The 19,106-nt window shown below is 30.1% G+C and overlaps 4 protein-coding genes across 5 annotated transcripts; all 4 read right to left on the bottom strand.

Annotated features, from left to right (window-relative positions):
- LOC125588764 (glycine-rich domain-containing protein 2-like) lies at window positions 1-2,645 on the bottom strand. The gene is made up of 4 exons (XM_048760531.1): window positions 2,467-2,645; window positions 2,045-2,165; window positions 1,659-1,901; window positions 1-1,428 (listed from the first exon to the last, which is right to left on the bottom strand). Exons 1-4 carry the CDS (start codon window positions 2,628-2,630, stop codon window positions 841-843), a joined length of 1,116 nt encoding a protein of 371 aa, XP_048616488.1. The 5' UTR covers window positions 2,631-2,645; the 3' UTR covers window positions 1-840.
- Window positions 2,646-8,449: 5,804 nt separating this feature from the next.
- LOC125575556 (glycine-rich domain-containing protein 2-like) lies at window positions 8,450-10,975 on the bottom strand. Its single transcript, XM_048760530.1, has 5 exons — window positions 10,860-10,975; window positions 10,514-10,701; window positions 10,127-10,247; window positions 9,742-9,984; window positions 8,450-9,506 (listed from the first exon to the last, which is right to left on the bottom strand). Exons 2-5 carry the CDS (start codon window positions 10,699-10,701, stop codon window positions 8,772-8,774), a joined length of 1,287 nt encoding a protein of 428 aa, XP_048616487.1. The 5' UTR covers window positions 10,860-10,975; the 3' UTR covers window positions 8,450-8,771.
- Window positions 10,976-12,536: 1,561 nt separating this feature from the next.
- LOC125575719 (glycine-rich domain-containing protein 2-like) lies at window positions 12,537-14,271 on the bottom strand. Of its 2 annotated transcripts, none has more exons than XM_048760528.1 (4): window positions 13,784-14,271; window positions 13,276-13,402; window positions 12,901-13,143; window positions 12,537-12,665 (listed from the first exon to the last, which is right to left on the bottom strand). In XM_048760528.1, exons 1-4 carry the CDS (start codon window positions 13,801-13,803, stop codon window positions 12,636-12,638), a joined length of 420 nt encoding a protein of 139 aa, XP_048616485.1. In that variant the 5' UTR covers window positions 13,804-14,271; the 3' UTR covers window positions 12,537-12,635. The 2 variants fall into 2 exon arrangements, with proteins under 2 accessions (XP_048616485.1, XP_048616486.1); XM_048760529.1 differs by having other exon boundaries at window positions 13,282-13,402.
- A 2,046-nt stretch (window positions 14,272-16,317) lies between these two features.
- On the bottom strand, window positions 16,318-19,106 carry LOC125588763 (glycine-rich domain-containing protein 2-like). Its single transcript, XM_048760524.1, has 5 exons — window positions 19,031-19,106; window positions 18,685-18,872; window positions 18,299-18,419; window positions 17,915-18,157; window positions 16,318-17,684 (listed from the first exon to the last, which is right to left on the bottom strand). The coding sequence occupies exons 2-5, from the start codon at window positions 18,870-18,872 to the stop codon at window positions 16,497-16,499; spliced, it is 1,740 nt and encodes a 579-aa protein (XP_048616481.1). The 5' UTR covers window positions 19,031-19,106; the 3' UTR covers window positions 16,318-16,496.

Here is a 19,106-nt window from a genome sequence, read left to right as displayed (position 1 = left end):
TATAAACACTCAAATAGATATTAAACTGTTGTAACTTATTTATATACATTAGCACGTACATGTTTGTAACATGTAACATTAGAAACATCACTCATTTGTTTCACAGCATTTCCAGATCATATATTACATATATTTTACATTGGCATTACACATTAGAACTTCTTCAGTTGAGTAATTAAGCTGCAATAGCGCCTTCCGCCAGTGGAGCATTTTCCTTAGCATTGTTCTCCATCAAATTACCACATCCACATCCACCGTTCTTTTCAGCCGCCACTGCAAAGCACCTTGCACTGTTCTTTCCGGTGGCCATTGCAAAGCACCTTGCACTGCTCTTACCATCTATCATTGCAAAACACCTCGCATTTTTCTTCTCAGCCTCCACAGCAAAGCACTTATCACTGTTCTTCTTAGCTTCCACTGCAAAGCACCTTGCATTTTTCTTCTCAGCCTCCACAGCAATATCATTTTTCTTCTCAACTTCAATTGCAAAGCATCTTGCAGTGCGCTTACAATTCGATATTGCAAAGCACCTTGCATTTTTCTTCTCGGCCTCCACAGCAAAACACCTAGCATTATTCTTCCCAGCTTCCACTGCAAAGCACCTTGCACTGCTCTTACCATTCGTTATTGCAAAGCACCTTGCATTTTTCTTCTCAGCCTCCATAGCAAAGCCCCTAGCATTTTTCTTCTCAGCCTCCACAGCAACTCTCCTAGAACTTTTCTTCTCAACTTCCACTGCAAAGCACCTTGCACTGTTCTTCTCAGCCTCCACAGCAAAACACCTAGCACTGTTCTTCTCAGCTTCCACTGCAAAGCACGTTGCATTTTTCTTCTCAGCCTCTACAGAAAAGCACCTAGCACTGTTCTTCTCAGCTCCAGAGCAAAGCACCTCGCACTGTTCTTCTCAGCTTCCAATGCAAAGCACCTAGCATTTTTCTTCTCAGCATCCACAGCAAAAAACCTAGCACTGGTCTTCTCAGCCTCCACCGCAAAGCACCTAGCACCAGCACTACATTTCTCAGCAGCCTCAGCCAAGCATCTAGCACCTGCACCGCTCCTCTCAGTCTCCACCATAGCTGAAGTATGTGGCGTCGTATCCATGCTGGCTTTCCAATACCTTTGACCAAATGTTTCTTCCCATTGCGCAGTAGTTCCAGAGAAAACAGTGTCGAGATTCATACCTTCGCTTGTGGCAGAGTCTGCCGTATCATCATGCTGTAAGATGTTACCAAAGATCTTTACCATATCCTTGTAGTAAGAGGAAGGGTTCAGCTGATGTGTATGCCAAATTAGATCAATATCATAAGTCGGAACACTGATTAGTCTGATCGTCTTTTCACGGTTTTCCTTGATTAAGTAGAGGAATGCTTTGTATCTACCAACAGCTTCTTCCATAATGATCTCACTGTCCACATTGGCTCTTGAAACCTGTAGCAAAGATACGCCAACAAATGGCTTAGAAACCTTGTAACACACCCATTTATTATATGTATTGGAAGTATTTATATGAATTTCAAAATATTTCAGTTGTAGATTAAATATTTAAAATGCAAGCTTTTATCAGAAAGTACTCAAACTCAATATAAATCATGTAAATATATTCAAATTCAAACTTGTAAAACATATGTTATTTAATTTAGTCAAGTTCATTATTGTACCTCAAGATAAAATGAGCTTTGCCTCTTGGCAGCTGAAACAAGATCATAGGTCGTGCATTTCTCAAGAGGAGAAATTGGCTCTGAGATTGCCTTATCCAAATCAAGGTCATAGGACTCCATAGGATACAATCTCTTCCATAATTTTTCTGTCTGTAATTTGCAGCTCCCATTTGCTGAAGATAAAATGCCAGAGTTGTCCAGAACTCTCCCATAGAATTCCTCGCAGTCAGACTTGTACCTCACCTGGATGATTAACAAAATAGTGAGCTACTTATTTTACCTCCCACTGTTCACTAGTCTGCTACGGTGTGCTTTTTTTTTTTTGCTACAGTGTGCTTTTTCATATGTGAATTGTATGCAAAGATATATACAATGCTTAGATTTACCGGATTAAGCCTGTGGCAATGCCAAACCCATTCACAGTCAAATGGGGGGACTAGTGGTCCTTCGCAGATTGAGGAAGACTCAGAATGTTTGGCTAGCAAAGGAAGCCAGTAAGCATTGTATCTGAAAAATAAATCACCAAATTATTATTGATTTGGGAATTAGGTAAATGGAAAGGAAAAACAAAAAAAAAGATATATTCGTAAACTAAAAGGTTAGGTCCTTTCCTTAGATTTAATAGATTGGTGATTGTAGCAATATTGTTTAATTATCATTAATTTAAACTTTGCTAGTCAGAAAAAAAAATGTTACATAGAATTAAATAAAGATTAAATTAAGTAAATGTATTTACTTGTGTGATGCAAACCGCGTTGGCGGTTTTGTTTATTTATTATTACTTTTTCTCGTGGTTTTGTTTAAATACGTGTAGATGGCTCTTTTGAGTGCAGGACCATCGTAGAGCCACCGGTTCCGGTTAACAACTCTGAGGAACTGAAGATGTTTCTTGGATTCAGCAATTAGGTCAATGCTTATCTCTATCTTTTGAGTTTCAAGCCACTCCAAATTTTGCACTATTTCTTTCTCCATTCCTGTCAATTGTGAAAACTTCATCTACAAAGTATAAACAAGAAGAATTCAAACTACAATTTCCAACACCATGAGCAAGAGATGTTTAATGAGATTTTTCTACCCTAGAAACATGAGAAACCCCCAAAAGTTTAAATCTTTAAACTCTTGAAGTATGAACAAGAAGAATTCAAACTATATACCTCAACGGGATTTTTCTCTGATGAAGATGTTGATTCAAGTTTGAGAGGAGGGTTTCAAATGCTTCTATATATAGCACGGTTTCTACTAACTTCTGTACAAAAACTCAAAAAGACGTTACGTTTTGTATGAAAACTCAAAGAGATGTTACTCTTTTCTTATTTGACACTTGTCTTACATTAACCAAGTATTTGTTTGGAAAAAAAGAAGTGTTTGTTTGGTTATATTTGCATAACGCTTGTTGAGTTTTATTAGAACCTTTTAAAATAATAGAGTAGTGATTAATAGCAAATCAAAAGGTAAAAAAATTAAAAGAAATTGAAAATTGAAAATGAAAACAAAACGGCTTTTTAACATTATTTTTCCAAAGTTGACATCACTTGAAAACAGACATTGAAAAAAAACACTAGTGAAAAAACCAATAAAGTTAAAAAAAAACTAACATTATATATTCAAAATGTCAGTTACAAAACGAGTCATCATGGGTAAAAAAAAATCATTTGGCTTTTAGTTAAAATCCCCTATACATTAAAAGAAAAACATCACAATATTTTTTGGTAGACGTATGTCATCACCACAATCATTATTAGAATCCTTAGAAAAATATATTGGTCTATCAAAATATATAATAAGATTTTTATTAAACTAAACATAAATTAATTTTTAATATTCTTCATTGTTTCCTTAAATAAAAATAACATAATTACCAAATGTTACTAAAGTATATATGACAATTAAGAATTTTGAATAATAAAGATTTGATAAATATTAGTCTATTCTCTTTTTTTTTTTTAAAAAAATCAACCTATTAAAATAAATTAAACAATCACATTAACTACAGAGAAAAAATTATATTTTTCTGTATATGTTATATTTTGAATTTTTAAAAACGACTATATATGACTAAAGTTGTCAAAAATCTCACATTAAATGTTTTTTGATCTATGGTTAAAGTTTTTGTTATAACAATATATAAATGATTACAAAATTATATAATAAAAAGTCTAATTTAATAAATATTAATATATTAATATTGTTTAAAATAAATTATGTGCCATATAGAAATACATATGTATTTGAATTTTGAAATCTGCTTTGATTTTTTTTTATAAAATATTTGAACAAATGTTGACAGCTTAATATTTAGTTTTAAAACATTTCATAATGTTTTTAAAATTATAAATGACTAAAACTATTAAACATCCCACAAAACAATTTGTTATTAGTGATTCAATTTTTTTTGTTATTAAAAATACAAATGATCAAAAAACAATATGAGTGTAAAATATTATATAACAGATATCAATATTAATATTAATATCATTAAAACTTAATTTTATATCATATAAAATAGAAAAAGTGTTTATTTGAATTAATAAAAAAAATTTATGTGTTTGCACCATATACATAATAGTTACTGAATTTTTAGTTATCAATATACATGTATAATTTACTAATATGTAAAAGAAAATATAATATGTAAAACTAATTTATATATAATATTTATTCCGCGCAAGGCGTGGATCTTAACCTAGTTTAGGTTAAAGCTTAAATGTCATATTCTAGTGGTTCTTGTTTTTCCCAGTGATGGTTAAAAACGATTTATAGCATGAAAACAAAGTACTCCCTCCGTTTCATATTAAGTGTCGTTTTAGAGAAATTTTTTTCGTTACAAAATAAGTGTCGTTTTCGATTTTCAATGCAAAATTTATTAATTTTATGCAAAATTTATTTTTCTATTGGTTGAAATATGATTAGGTGTATAGATAATAGTGTTTTTATATGAAATGTACAAAATTAATTGTTTCCTTAATCTGTGTGCCGAAACCAAAAACGACACTTATAATTAAACAGAGGGAGTATCAGTTTCAAAACGTACTAAGTTGAAAAACACTTTATTGCACTGAAAACAAAGCACCAGTTACAAAACTGACTATGTGAATCATTAGGCTCCCTTTCTGAATGGTGTAAAAAACAAATGTTGTAGGCCGAAGAAGTACTGTGGACCCTGCATAATAAAAAGCACTTTGTCAAAAAAGAAACTACTTGAAGATTACCCACTTTTGAGGGCTTTGTGAATTTGATTCTCATAAACGACCTTTCGTACTTGATAAACAATTTGGAGAATTTATCTTAGATATGTACATGCACCTTGTAAGATTCGTATGCTTAAATTGATTATAACTGTAATAAAAACATCAATTTTTATTTTTAAACTTTCACTAGATGGGTACACGCGGAACTTATTTTCAATCAGTATTTTAAAACGTGCTAGACGTTCGTTTCACGGTAGATAAATATTTAGCGCCTAAACGGAGCTAGGCGGATATATGATTTTACATGAAATATAAGTATAAAACTAATATTTACTCATTATTATTTTTTAAATGAACATAAAATATATTTTAAAAATAATTTCTATGTTTATAAAAATAGTTTAACATATATGAATAGTTTAAAATTGTGAAAACTAAATCATTTTTAAATATATAAATATGATAAATTTAAAATTATTTTTCAAAAGATAATCTAATATATATAATATGTAACAATTAATATAATTAACAATAGGAATCTCAACTAATATTTAGAAGTTGTGGTTTTCATTAAAAAAACCGAAAATGTATTAATTTTTAAAATTTGTGTATTTTCATCAAAAAACTGAAATATATTAGTTCTAAGAGTTGTGTCTTTTCTATTATAAAAAATAAAGTAGTTTAAAAAAGTTGTTAAAATGTCCCAATAAATATCTTTCCACAATTATTAGTTTTAAGAATTGTGTCTTCTCATCATTAATGTTTTTTTTTTAATTATTAAAATATCTCAATAAGTTTCTTTCTATAATTATATTTCTTTTCATTATTCAGTAGTGTATCTTTTTTCAATGATATTTCTATTCAAAATATATTGTATAGATACTAACCTAAAATAACTATCTGAAATCTAAAGTCGTGACTTTTTGTATAAATATTTTAAAATATATAAATAGTCCATGTCCATAAGTTTTTCACTGTATATATTTCACAAATTTATTAAAATGATGAAAAATCTGTGCAATTACCTACTTATAGAACTACCAAAAGATATTATGTGTGATATTTGTCACTTAAATGACTTTTTCTTATGTGTCAATCATAGAGAAAGTTTAAGAATTTTTTTTATAATTTGATTGGTTAAATAAAATTCAGTTTCTAATTATTTTAATTATTATAATTTGATTGGTTGAATGTAATATCAATTTAAATTAGATGTAAATGATATTACAAATAATAATTTATCGTAAATAATTGTCAAATTATAGAAAGTGTAATAATGTTTGATTACGTCTTTTATATTTATATACTACATAAAATAATTAGTAGAACACAATTTATAGAAATCGATATAATTATTTCATATTCTTATATAAAACATTATATTTGTATATAAATCATTATAATTATTATTAATATCTTATAATGTCCATATATGTCTTATAAGTCATTTATAAAAAGTTAAAAAATTTATAAAATTATCTATCATGGCTTACAAAATTATTTCATCTTAATTTTAAATTATTTATTTGAGTTTATTAAACATTTATAATAAAATAAAATTTATCCTGTATATTAAACAAGAAGTCACTTAAGTGACTTTTGCTTAGGTGTCAATCATAGAGAGAGTTCAAAAAAATTATTATAATTTGATTGGTTGAACGATTTAATTTTTATTTATTTTAATTAGATCTAATAAAAATGGTGAGTCTAAAATTAATTAATATCACTTACCAAATAGTTTAAATGATATTAAAAATAATAATTTATGGTATCTAATTGTCAAAATTATAGAAAATCTAATAATGTTTGATTAATTCTTTTACATTTATATACTACATAAATTATTAGTAGAACACAATTTATAGAAATTGATTTATGATTTCATATTCTTATATAAAATGCTATCTTTGTATATAGAGAATTATAATAATTATCAATGTCTTATAATGTCCATAGATGTCTTATAATTCATTTATAAAAAAATAAAACATTTACAAAATTATCTATTATGGCTTACAAAATTATTTGATCGTAATTTTAAATTATTTATATGAGTTAATAAACATTTATAAAAATAAAAATTATTCTATATATTAAACGAAAAAATTACATAAGTGAATTATGCTTACGTGTCAATCATTTGTGAAGTCTTAAGAAAATTGTTATGATTTGTTTGGTCGATAAAGTTTAATTTTATTTATTTTATTTTAGATTCAAAATAAAAAATAAATCTAGAACCAATTAATATCACTTGCCAAATAATCTAATCTATATTACAAATAATGATTTATGGAACTAATTGTTGTAATTATAAAAAGAATAATAACATGTTATTAATTAATTTTATATTTATGAACGAAATAATATAATGAATGAAACTTTTTATAATTTTTAATTATTTTAATAAGATCAAAAGTCTTAAACTAATTATTATCACATGCCCCTAAATGATATTACAAATAATAATTAATGCTAGCTAATTTTCAAATTTATAGAAAGTGTAATAATGTTTGATCAATTCTTTTTATATTTATATACTACCTAAAATAATGAATATAATTTTTTTTTATAAAAATCAATATAATGATTTCATATTCTTATAAAAATATATTCGTATCTAAAATACTAACTAATCTCTTATAATATCCATATATGATTTATAAATAACTAGGCTTTAAAAATTAGACGGATTATATTTAACGGGACATGCAAAAACTTTGATTTAAAAAATGTTTTGCATTTAAGTCAAATAATATACTGAATAAGGTAATGTTATGATTGAAAAGAATTCTAAGATGAATTTTTGGTTTATTGATTGTATGTTTTGTATTAATATTTAGAGAGATAAATAAATATTTAGCAAAAATATGTAAAAAGTTAAGAAAAAATTAGTAAAAATTAAATAAAAAGAATGAAATGATAATGAGATAAATAAGAAGAGGCCGAAGAAGATGCATAATATGTGTTGGTGAAATTAATGTGATAATTACATATATAATTTCATAAGCATTTGTTAATACTAAATATTCATCAGCTATACATCAAATTTATATAAACTTTACGACTGATTTTCAAACTATTCGAAGTTAAAAATTATACTTTTAATCTTTCAAAGTATATAACATCGTATACTTTTAATCTTTACGACATGTTTCTATCCTTCTGCGATTAGCTCTGCAAATCACAATCTATTACGTATGGCGAGAGAGAAATGAAATGCGACACTCACAGCGAAGTAGACCAGCGACCCAACTTGGGAGAATCATTGAGAAGACAATCAGGCAGCGGCTTCTATCTATTAGATACTATGAGAAGAAAGGACTGGAGGGGTTGATGCAGAGGTGGTTCCTGGCCCATATTGGGTAAAGATATGTTCATACAATAAACATTTCTTAGGTTCTCTTTGTAAATAACTATTCTTTTACCTTTCGATGATCAATAAATTTAACATTTCATCAAAAAAAAACATCGTATACATAATATATATTTTTATACAATATTTATATCCGTGAGTTCGCGGGCAACCATCTAGTTCAATCCATAACATACCACTCCAATATAAACACTCAAATCGATATTAAACTGTTGTAACTAATTTATTTACATTAGTATGTACATGTTTATAACATATAACATTTGAAACATCACTCATTAGTTTCACAACATTTCCAGATAATATATTACACATATTTTACGTTAGCATTACACATAAGAACTTCTTCAGTTGAGTAATTAAGCCGCAGTAGCGCCTTCCGCCAGTGGAGCATTTTCCTTAGCATTGTTCTCCATCAAATTAACACTTCCCAATCCACCGTTCTTTTCAGCCGCCACTGCAAAGCACCTTGCACTGTTCTTTCTGGTGGCCATTGCAGAGCACCTTGCACTGTTCTTTCTGGTGGCCATTGCAGAGCACCTTGCACTGCTCTTAATTACCATCTGTCATTGCAAAACACCTTGCATTTTCCTTTTCAGCCTCCCCAGAAAAGCACCTATCACTGTCCTTCTTAACTTCCACTGCAAAGAACCTTGCATTTTTCTTCTCAGCTTCCATAGCAATAGCATTTTTCTTCTCAGCTTCCATAGCAATAGCATTTTTCTTCTCAACTTCCAGAGCAAAGCACCTAGCACTGTTCTCCTCAGCTACCACTGCAAAGCACCTAGCATTTTTCTTCTCAGCTTCCACAGTAAAACACCTAGCACTGTTCTTCTCAGCTTCCACCGCAAAGCACCTAGCACCCGCACAACATTTCTCAGCAGCCTCAGCAAAGCATCTAGCACCCGCACCACTCTTCTCAATCTCCACCACAACTAGAGTATGTGGCATCGTATCCTTGCTGGCTTTCCAATACCTTTGACCAAATGTTTCTTCGCATTGCGCAGTAGTTCTAGAGTAAACAGTGTCGAGATTCATACCTTCGCTTGTGTCAGAGTCTGCCGTATCATCATGCTGTAAGATGTTACCAAAGATCTTTACCATATCCTTGTAGTAAGAGGAAGGGTTAAGCTGATGTGTATGCCAAATTAGATCAATAGTATAAGTCGGAACACAGATTGGTTTGATCGTCTTTTCGCCGTTTTGCTTGATTAAGTAAAGGAATGCTTTATATCTACCAACAACTTCTTCCATAATGATCACACTGTCCACATTGGCTCTTGAAACCTGTAGCATAGAAACACCAACTAATGGCTTAGAAACCTTGTAACACACCCATTAATATTATTATATGTATTGGAAGTATTTATATGAATTTCAAAATATTTCAGTTGTAGATTAAATATTTTAAGTGCAAGCGTTTATCAGAAAGTACTCAAACTCCATATAAATCCTGAAAATATATTCAAATTCAAACTTGTAAAACATATGTAATTTACTTTAGTCAAGTTCATTATTGTACCTCAAGATAAAATGAGCTTTGCCTCTTGGCAGCTGAAACAAGATCATAGGTCGTGCATTTCTCAAGAGGTGAAATTGGCTCTGAGATTGCCTTATCCAAATCAAGGTCATAGGACTCCATAGGATACAATCTCTTCCATAATTTTTCTGTCTGTAATTTGCAGCTCCCATTTGCTGAAGATAAAATGCCAGAGTTGTCCAGAACTCTCCCATAGAATTCCTCGCAGTCAGACTTGTACCTCACCTGGATGATTAACAAAATAGTGAGCTACTTATTTTACCTCCCACTGTTCACTAGTCTGCTACGGTGTGCTTTTTTTTTTTGCTACAGTGTGCTTTTTCATATGTGAATTGTATGCAAAGATATATACAATGCTTAGATTTACCGGATTAAGCCTGTGGCAATGCCAAACCCATTCACAGTCAAATGGGGGGACTAGTGGTCCTTCGCAGATTGAGGAAGACTCAGAATGTTTGGCTAGCAAAGGAAGCCAGTAAGCATTGTATCTGAAAAATAAATCACCAAATTATTATTGATTTGGGAATTAGGTAAATGGAAAGGAAAAACAAAAAAAAAAGATATATTCGTAAACTAAAAGGTTAGGTCCTTTCCTTAGATTTAATAGATTGGTGATTGTAGCAATATTGTTTATCATTATTTTAAACTTTGCTAATCAGAAAAAAATATATAACATAGAATTAAATAAAGATTAAATTAAGTAAATTTATATACTTGCGTGATGCAAACCGCGTTGGTGGTTTTGTTTAATTACCTGTAGATGGCTCTTTTGAGTGCAGGACCATCGTAGAGCAACTGGTTACAGTCAACAACTCCGAGGAACTGAAGATGTTTCTTAGATTCAGCAATTAGGTCAATGCTTATCTCTATCTTCTGAGCTTCAAGCCACTCCAAATTTTGCACTATTTCTTTCTTCATTCCTGTCAATTGTGAAAACTTCATCTGCAAAGTATAAACAAGAAGAATTCAAACTACAATTTCCAATACCATGAGCAAGAGATGTTTAATGAGATTTTTCTACCCTAGAAACATGAGAAACCCCCAAAAGTTTAAATCTTTAAACTTTTGAAGTATGAACAAGAAGAATTCAAACTATATACCTCAACGGGATTTTTCTCTGATGAAGATGTTGATTCAAGTTTGAGAGGAGGGTTTCAAATGCTTCTATATATAGCACGGTTTTTACTAACTTCTGTACAAAAACTCAAAAAGACGTTACGTTTTGTATGAAAACTCAAAGAGATGTTACTCTTTTCTTATTTGACACTTGTCTTACATTAACCAAGTATTGGTTTGGAAAAAAGAAGTGTTTGTTTGGTTATATTTGCATAACGCTTGTTGAGTTTTATTAGAACCTTTTAAAATAATAGAGTAGTGATTAATAGCAAATCAAAAGGTAAAAAAATTAAAAGAAATTGAAAATTGAAAATGAAAACAAAACGGCTTTTTAACATTATTTTTCCAAAGTTGACATCACTTGAAAACAGACATTGAAAACAAAACACTATTGAAAAAACCAATAAATTTTAAAAAAACTAACATTATATATTCAAAATGTCAGTTACAAAACGAGTCATCATGGGTAAAAAAATAATCATTTGGCTTTTAGTTAAAATCTCCTATATATTAAAAGAGAAACATCACAATATTTTTTGGTGGACGCATGTCATCACCACAATCATTATTAGAATCTTTAGAAAAATATATTGGTCTATCAAAATATATAATAAGATTTTTATTAAACTAATCATAAATTAATTTTTAATGTTCTTCATTGTTTCCTAAAATAAAAATAACATAATTACCAAATGTTACTAAAGTATATATGACAATTAATAATTTTGAATAATAAAGATTTGATAAAAATTAGTCTATTCTCTATTTTTTTTAAAAAAATCAACCTATTAAAATAAATTAAACAGCCACATTAACTATACAGAAAGAAATTAGATTTTTCTGTATATGTTATATTTTGAATTTTTAAAAACGACTATATATGACTAAAGTTGTCAAAAATCTCACATTAAAATTTTTTTGATCTATGGTTAAATTTTTTGTTATAACAATATATAAATGATTACAAAATTATATAATAAAAAGTATAATTTAATAAATATTAATATATTAATATTGTTTAAAATAAATTATGTACCATATAGAATTACATATGTATTTGAATTTCGAAATCTGCTTTGATTTTTTTTTATAAAATATTTGAACAAATTATGACAACTTAATATTTAGTTTTAAAACATTTCATAATGTTTTTAAAATTATAAATGACTAAAACTATTAAACATCCCACAAAAATATTTGTTATTAGTGATTCAAATCTTTTTCTTATTAAAAATACAAATGATCAAAAAACAATATGAGTGTAAAATATTATATAACAGATATCAATATTAATATTAATATCATTAAAACTTAATTTTATATCATATAAAATAGAAAAAATGTTTATTTGAATTAATAAAAAAAATTTATGTGTTTGCACCATATACATAATAGTTACTGAATTTTTAGTTATCAATATACATGTATAATTTACTAATATGTAAAAGAAAATATAATATGTAAAACTAATTTATTTATAATATTTATTCTGCGCAAGGCGTGGATCTTAACCTAGTTTAGGTTAAAGCTTAAATGTCATATTCTAGTGGTTCTTGTTTTTCCCAGTGATGGTTAAAAACGATTTATAGCATGAAAACAAAGTACTCCCTCCGTTTCATATTAAGTGTCGTTTTAGAGAATTTTTTTCGTTACAAAATAAGTGTCGTTTTCGATTTTCAATGCAAAATTTATTAATTTTATGCAAAATTTATTTTTCTATTGGTTGAAATATGGTTAGCTGTATAGGTAATAGTGTTTTTTTATAGAAAATGTACATTGGCTCTTGAAACCTGTAGCATAGAAACACCAACAAATGGCTTAGAAACCTTGTAACACACCCATTAATATTATTATATGTATTGGAAGTATTTATATGAATTTCAAAATATTTCAGTTGTAGATTAAATATTTTAAGTGCAAGCGTTTATCAGAAAGTACTCAAACTCCATATAAATCCTGTAAATATATTCAAATTCAAACTTGTAAAACATATGTAATTTACTTTAGTCAAGTTCATTATTGTACCTCAAGATAAAATGAGCTTTGCCTCTTGGCAGCTGAAACAAGATCATAGGTCGTGCATTTCTCAAGAGGTGAAATTGGCTCTGAGATTGCCTTATCCAAATCAAGGTCACAGGGCTCCATAGGATACAATCTCTTCCATAATTTTTCAGTCTGTAATTTGCAGCTCCCATTTGCTGAAGATACAATGCCAGAGTTGTCCAGAACTCTCCCATAGAATTCCTCACAGTCAGACTTGTACCTCACCTGGATGATTAACAAAATAGTGAGCTACATATTTTACCTCCCACTGTTCACTACTCTACTACCGTGTGCTTTTATTTTGCTACAGTGTGCTTTTTCATATGTGAGTTGTATGCAAAGATATACAATGCTTACATTTACCGGGTCAAGCCTGTGGCAATGCCAAACCCATTCACAGTCAATTGGAGAGACTAGTGGTTCTTCGCAGATTGAGGAAGACTCATAATGTTTTGCTAGCGAAAGAAGCCTGTAGGCATTGTATCTGAAAAATAAATCACCAAATTACTGATTTGAGAATTATGTAAACGGAAAGGAAAAACAAACAAAGATATATTCGCAAACTAAAAGGTTAGATCTTTTCCTTAGATTTAATAAATTGGTGATTGTAGCAATATTGTTTAATTATCATTAATTTAAACTTGGGAAATTGGGTGAGATAATACAAAAAACTATAATTCATTATCTAAGCAATATCAGTCTCTATCTCCGCTTTCTTCTTTCCATCTCTCTCTATTCTATCTCTATAAAACTAATTTCACTTTTTTTGGTTATATCACAAATAAGCCCTTTAAACTTAGCTAATCAGAAAAAAATAAATGTTACATAGAATTAAATAAACATTAAATTATGTAAATGTATTTACTTGTGTGATGCAAACCCCATGGGTGATTTTGTTTATTTTTTATTACTTTTTATCGTGGTTCTGTTTAATTATCTGTAGATGGCTCTTTTGAGTGCAGGACCATCGTACAGCCACCGGTTCCGGTCAACAACTCCGAGAAACTGAAGATGTTTGTTGGCTTCAGCAATTAGGTCAATGCTTATCTCTATTTTCTGAGCTTCAAGCCACTCCAAATTTTGCACTATTTCTTTCTCCATTCCTGTCAATTGTGAAAACTTCATCTGTAAAGTATAAACAAGAAGAATTCAAACTACAACTTCTAAAACCATGAGCAAGAGATTGCCGATGGTTTAATGAGATTTTTCTACCCTAGAAACAGAAAACCCCCAAAAGTTTAAATCTTTAAATTCTTGAAGTATGAATAAGAAGAATTCAAACTATATTCCTCAAGGGGATTTTTCTCTGATGACGAAGTTGATTCGAGTTTGAGAGGAGTGTTTCAAATGTTTCTATATATAGCACGGTTTCTACTTAACTTCTGTACAAACTCAAAAGACGTTACTAATTGTATTAAAACTCAAAGAGATGTTACTCTTTTCTTATTTGACCTTTGTCTTACCTTAACCAAGTATTTGTTTGGGAAAAGAAAAGTGTTTGTTTGAAAGAAAAAAAGAAGTGTTTGTTTGGTTATATTTGCATAACGCTTGTTGAGTTTTATTAGAACCTTTTAAAATAATAGAGTAGTAATTAATAGCAAATTGAAAGGTGCAAAAATTAAAAGAAATTGAAAATAGAAAATGAAAATAAAACGGCTTTTAACGTTATTTTTCCAAATTTGACATCACTTGAAAACAGACATCGAAAACAAAATACTAGTGACAAAACGAATAAAGTTTTTTTTTTAAAAACTAACATTATATATTCAAAATGTCAGTTACAAAACTGAGTCATCATGGGTCAAAAATAATCATTTGGCTTTTAGTTAAAATTGAGGTTAACGCCTAAACGTCATATTCTAGTGGTTCTTGTTTTTCCTAGTGACGGTTAAAAAAAATTTATAGCATGAAAAACAAAGTATCTGTTTCAAAACCGACTAAGTTGAAAAACACCGACTATGTGAATCATTAGACTCCCTTTCTGAATGGTGTAAAATACAAATGTTGAAGGCAGAAAAAGTACTGTGCACCCCGCAGAATGAAAAGAACACTTGGTCAAAAAGGAAACTACTTGAAGATTACCTATTTTTGAGGTCTTTGTATATTTGATTCTCATAAACGACCATTCGTAAACGATTTGGAGAATTTATCTTAGATATGAATCTGCAACTTGTAAGATTCGTATGCTTAAATTGATTATAACTGTAGTAAAAAAACGTCAATTTTTATTTTTAAACACATATGAAGCAAGTGTTCTATGCGAATGAGCATATATTTTTTAACTTTCACTAGATAGGTACACGTGAGACTTATTTTCAATCAGTATTCTACAACGTGCGACATTCATTTCGCGGAAGATAAATATTTAGCAACTAACCATGTACGCGAACGCCCAAACGGAGCTAGACGGATATATGATCTTACATAAAATATAAGTATAAAACTAATATTTACTCATTATTTTTTTAAAATGAACATAAAATATACTTCAAACATAATTTCTATGTTTATAAATATAGTTTAACATATATGAATAGTTTAAAATTGTAAAAACTAAAACCTGTTTAAATATATAAATATGAGAAATTTAAAATTATTTTGCAAAAAAATAATCTAATATATATATCATATGTACCAATTAATATAATTAATAATAGGAATCTCAACTAATGTTTAGATAAATATTCTAAAGTCGTGACTTTTTGTGTAAATCTTTGAAAATATATAAATATATTTTAATATTATAAAAATATAGTTGCATCTATAATACTAAATAATCTCTTATAATATACATATATGCTTTATAAATAATTAGGTTTTGAAAATTGGATGAATTATATTTAACGGGACATGCGAAAACTTTGATTGAAAAAATGTTTTGCATTTAAGTAAGATAATATAGTGAATATGGTAATGTTATGACTGAAAAGAATTATAAGATGGATTTTTGGTTTATTGATTGTATGTTTTGTATTATTATTTAGAGAGAGAAATACATGTTTAGCAAAAATATGTAAAAATTTAGGAAAACATTAGCACAAATTAATAAAAAGAACGAAATGATAATGAGATAAATAAGAAGAGGCTGAAGAAGATGCATAATATGTGTTGGTGAAATTAATGTGATAATTACATATATAATGTCGCAAACATTTGTTATTAATAAATATTCATCAGTTATTTTTACATCAAATTTATATAAACTTTACGACTGATTTTCAAACTATTTGATGTTAAAAATTATACTTTTAATCTTTCAAAATATATAACATTGTATACATAATATATATATTTTTATACAATATTTATATCCATAAATTCATGGACAACCACCTAGTTCAACCCTTAACACACCACTCCAATATACCACCTAGTTCAACCCTTAACACACCACTCCAATATAAACACTCAAATCGATATTAAACTGTTGTAACTTATTTATTTACATTAGCATGTACATGTTTATAACATGTAACATTTGAAACATCACTCATTAGTTTCACATCATTTCCAGATCATATATTACATATATTTTACATTGGCATTACACATTAGAACTTCTTCAGTCGAGTAATTAATTAAGCTGCAGTAGCGCCTTCCGCCAGTGGAGCATTTTCCTGAGCATTGTTCTTCATCAAATTACCACATCCACATCCACGATTCTTTTCAGCCCCCACTGCAAAGCACCTTGCACTGTTCTTTCCAGAGGCAATTGCAAAACACCTTGCATTGCTCTTACCATCTGTCATTGCAAAGCACCTTGCGTTTTTCTTCTCAACTTCCATTGCAAAGCATCTTGCACTGCGCTTACCATTTGTTACTGCAAAGCACCCTGCATTTTTTTTCTCGGCCTCCACAGCAAAACACCTAGCATTGTTCTTCCCAGCTTCCACTGCAAAGCACCTTGCATTTTTCTTCTCACCCTCCACAGCAAAACACCTAGCATTGTTCTTCCCGGCTTCCACTGCAAAACACCTTGCTTTTTTCTTCTCAGCCTCCATAGCAAAGCCCCTAGCATTTTTCTTCTCAGCCTCCACAGCAACTCTCCTAGAACTTTTCTTCTCAACTTCCACTGCAAAGCACCTTGAACTGTTCTTCTCAGCCTCCACAGCAAAACACCTAGCACTGTTCTTCTCAGCTTCCACTGCAAAGCACGTTGCATTTTTCTTCTCAGCCTCTACAGAAAAGCACCTAGCACTGTTCTTCTCAGCTTCCAGAGCAAAGCACCTCGCACTGTTCTTCTCAGCTTCCAATGCAAAGCACCTAGCATTTTTCTTCTCAGCATCCACAGCAAAACACCTAGCACTGGTCTTCTCAGCCTCCACCGCAAAGCACCTAGCACCAGCACTACATTTCTCAGCAGCCTCAGCCAAGCATCTAGCACCTGCACCGCTCCTCTCAGTCTCCACCATAGCTGAAGTATGTGGCGTCGTATCCATGCTGGCTTTCCAATACCTTTGACCAAATGTTTCTTCCCATTGCGCAGTAGTTCCAGAGAAAACAGTGTCGAGATTCATACCTTCGCTTGTGGCAGAGTCTGCCGTATCATCATGCTGTAAGATGTTACCAAAGATCTTTACCATATCCTTGTAGTAAGAGGAAGGGTTCAGCTGATGTGTATGCCAAATTAGATCAATATCATAAGTCGGAACACTGATTAGTCTGATCGTCTTTTCACGGTTTTCCTTGATTAAGTAGAGGAATGCTTTGTATCTACCAACAGCTTCTTCCATAATGATCTCACTGTCCACATTGGCTCTTGAAACCTGTAGCAAAGATACGCCAACAAATGGCTTAGAAACCTTGTAACACACCCATTTATTATATGTATTGGAAGTATTTATATGAATTTCAAAATATTTCAGTTGTAGATTAAATATTTAAAATGCAAGCTTTTATCAGAAAGTACTCAAACTCAATATAAATCATGTAAATATATTCAAATTCAAACTTGTAAAACATATGTTATTTAATTTAGTCAAGTTCATTATTGTACCTCAAGATAAAATGAGCTTTGCCTCTTGGCAGCTGAAACAAGATCATAGGTCGTGCATTTCTCAAGAGGAGAAATTGGCTCTGAGATTGCCTTATCCAAATCAAGGTCATAGGACTCCATAGGATACAATCTCTTCCATAATTTTTCTGTCTGTAATTTGCAGCTCCCATTTGCTGAAGATAAAATGCCAGAGTTGTCCAGAACTCTCCCATAGAATTCCTCGCAGTCAGACTTGTACCTCACCTGGATGATTAACAAAATAGTGAGCTACTTATTTTACCTCCCACTGTTCACTAGTCTGCTACCGTGTGCTTTTTTTTTTGCTACAGTGTGCTTTTTCATATGTGAATTGTATGCAAAGATATATACAATGCTTAGATTTACCGGATTAAGCCTGTGGCAATGCCAAACCCATTCACAGTCAAATGGGGGGACTAGTGGTCCTTCGCAGATTGAGGAAGACTCAGAATGTTTGGCTAGCAAAGGAAGCCAGTAAGCATTGTATCTGAAAAATAAATCACCAAATTATTATTGATTTGGGAATTAGGTAAATGGGAAGGAAAAACAAAAAAAAGATATATTCGTAAACTAAAAGGTTAGGTCCTTTCCTTAGATTTAATAGATTGGTGATTGTAGCAATATTGTTTATCATTATTTTAAACTTTGCTAATCAGAAAAAAAATATATAACATAGAATTAAATAAAGATTAAATTAAGTAAATTTATATACTTGCGTGATGCAAACCGCGTTGGTGGTTTTGTTTAATTACCTGTAGATGGCTCTTTTGAGTGCAGGACCATCGTAGAGCAACTGGTTACAGTCAACAACTCCGAGGAACTGAAGATGTTTCTTAGATTCAGCAATTAGGTCAATGCTTATCTCTATCTTCTGAGCTTCAAGCCACTCCAAATTTTGCACTATTTCTTTCTTCATTCCTGTCAATTGTGAAAACTTCATCTGCAAAGTATAAACAAGAAGAATTCAAACTACAATTTCCAATACCATGAGCAAGAGATGTTTAATGAGATTTTTCTACCCTAGAAACATGAGAAACCCCCAAAAGTTTAAATCTTTAAACTTTTGAAGTATGAACAAGAAGAATTCAAACTATATACCTCAACGGGATTTTTCTCCGATGAAGATGATGATTCAAGTTTGAGAGGAGGGTTTCAAATGCTTCTATATATAGCA

The sequence above is a fragment of the Brassica napus genome, chromosome C6, assembly GCF_020379485.1.
Source record: "Brassica napus cultivar Da-Ae chromosome C6, Da-Ae, whole genome shotgun sequence".
Classification (NCBI taxonomy): Eukaryota; Viridiplantae; Streptophyta; class Magnoliopsida; order Brassicales; family Brassicaceae; genus Brassica; species Brassica napus.
Note: the sequence above shows the minus strand (reverse complement) of the source record. Positions and strands in the feature narration are given on the sequence as shown.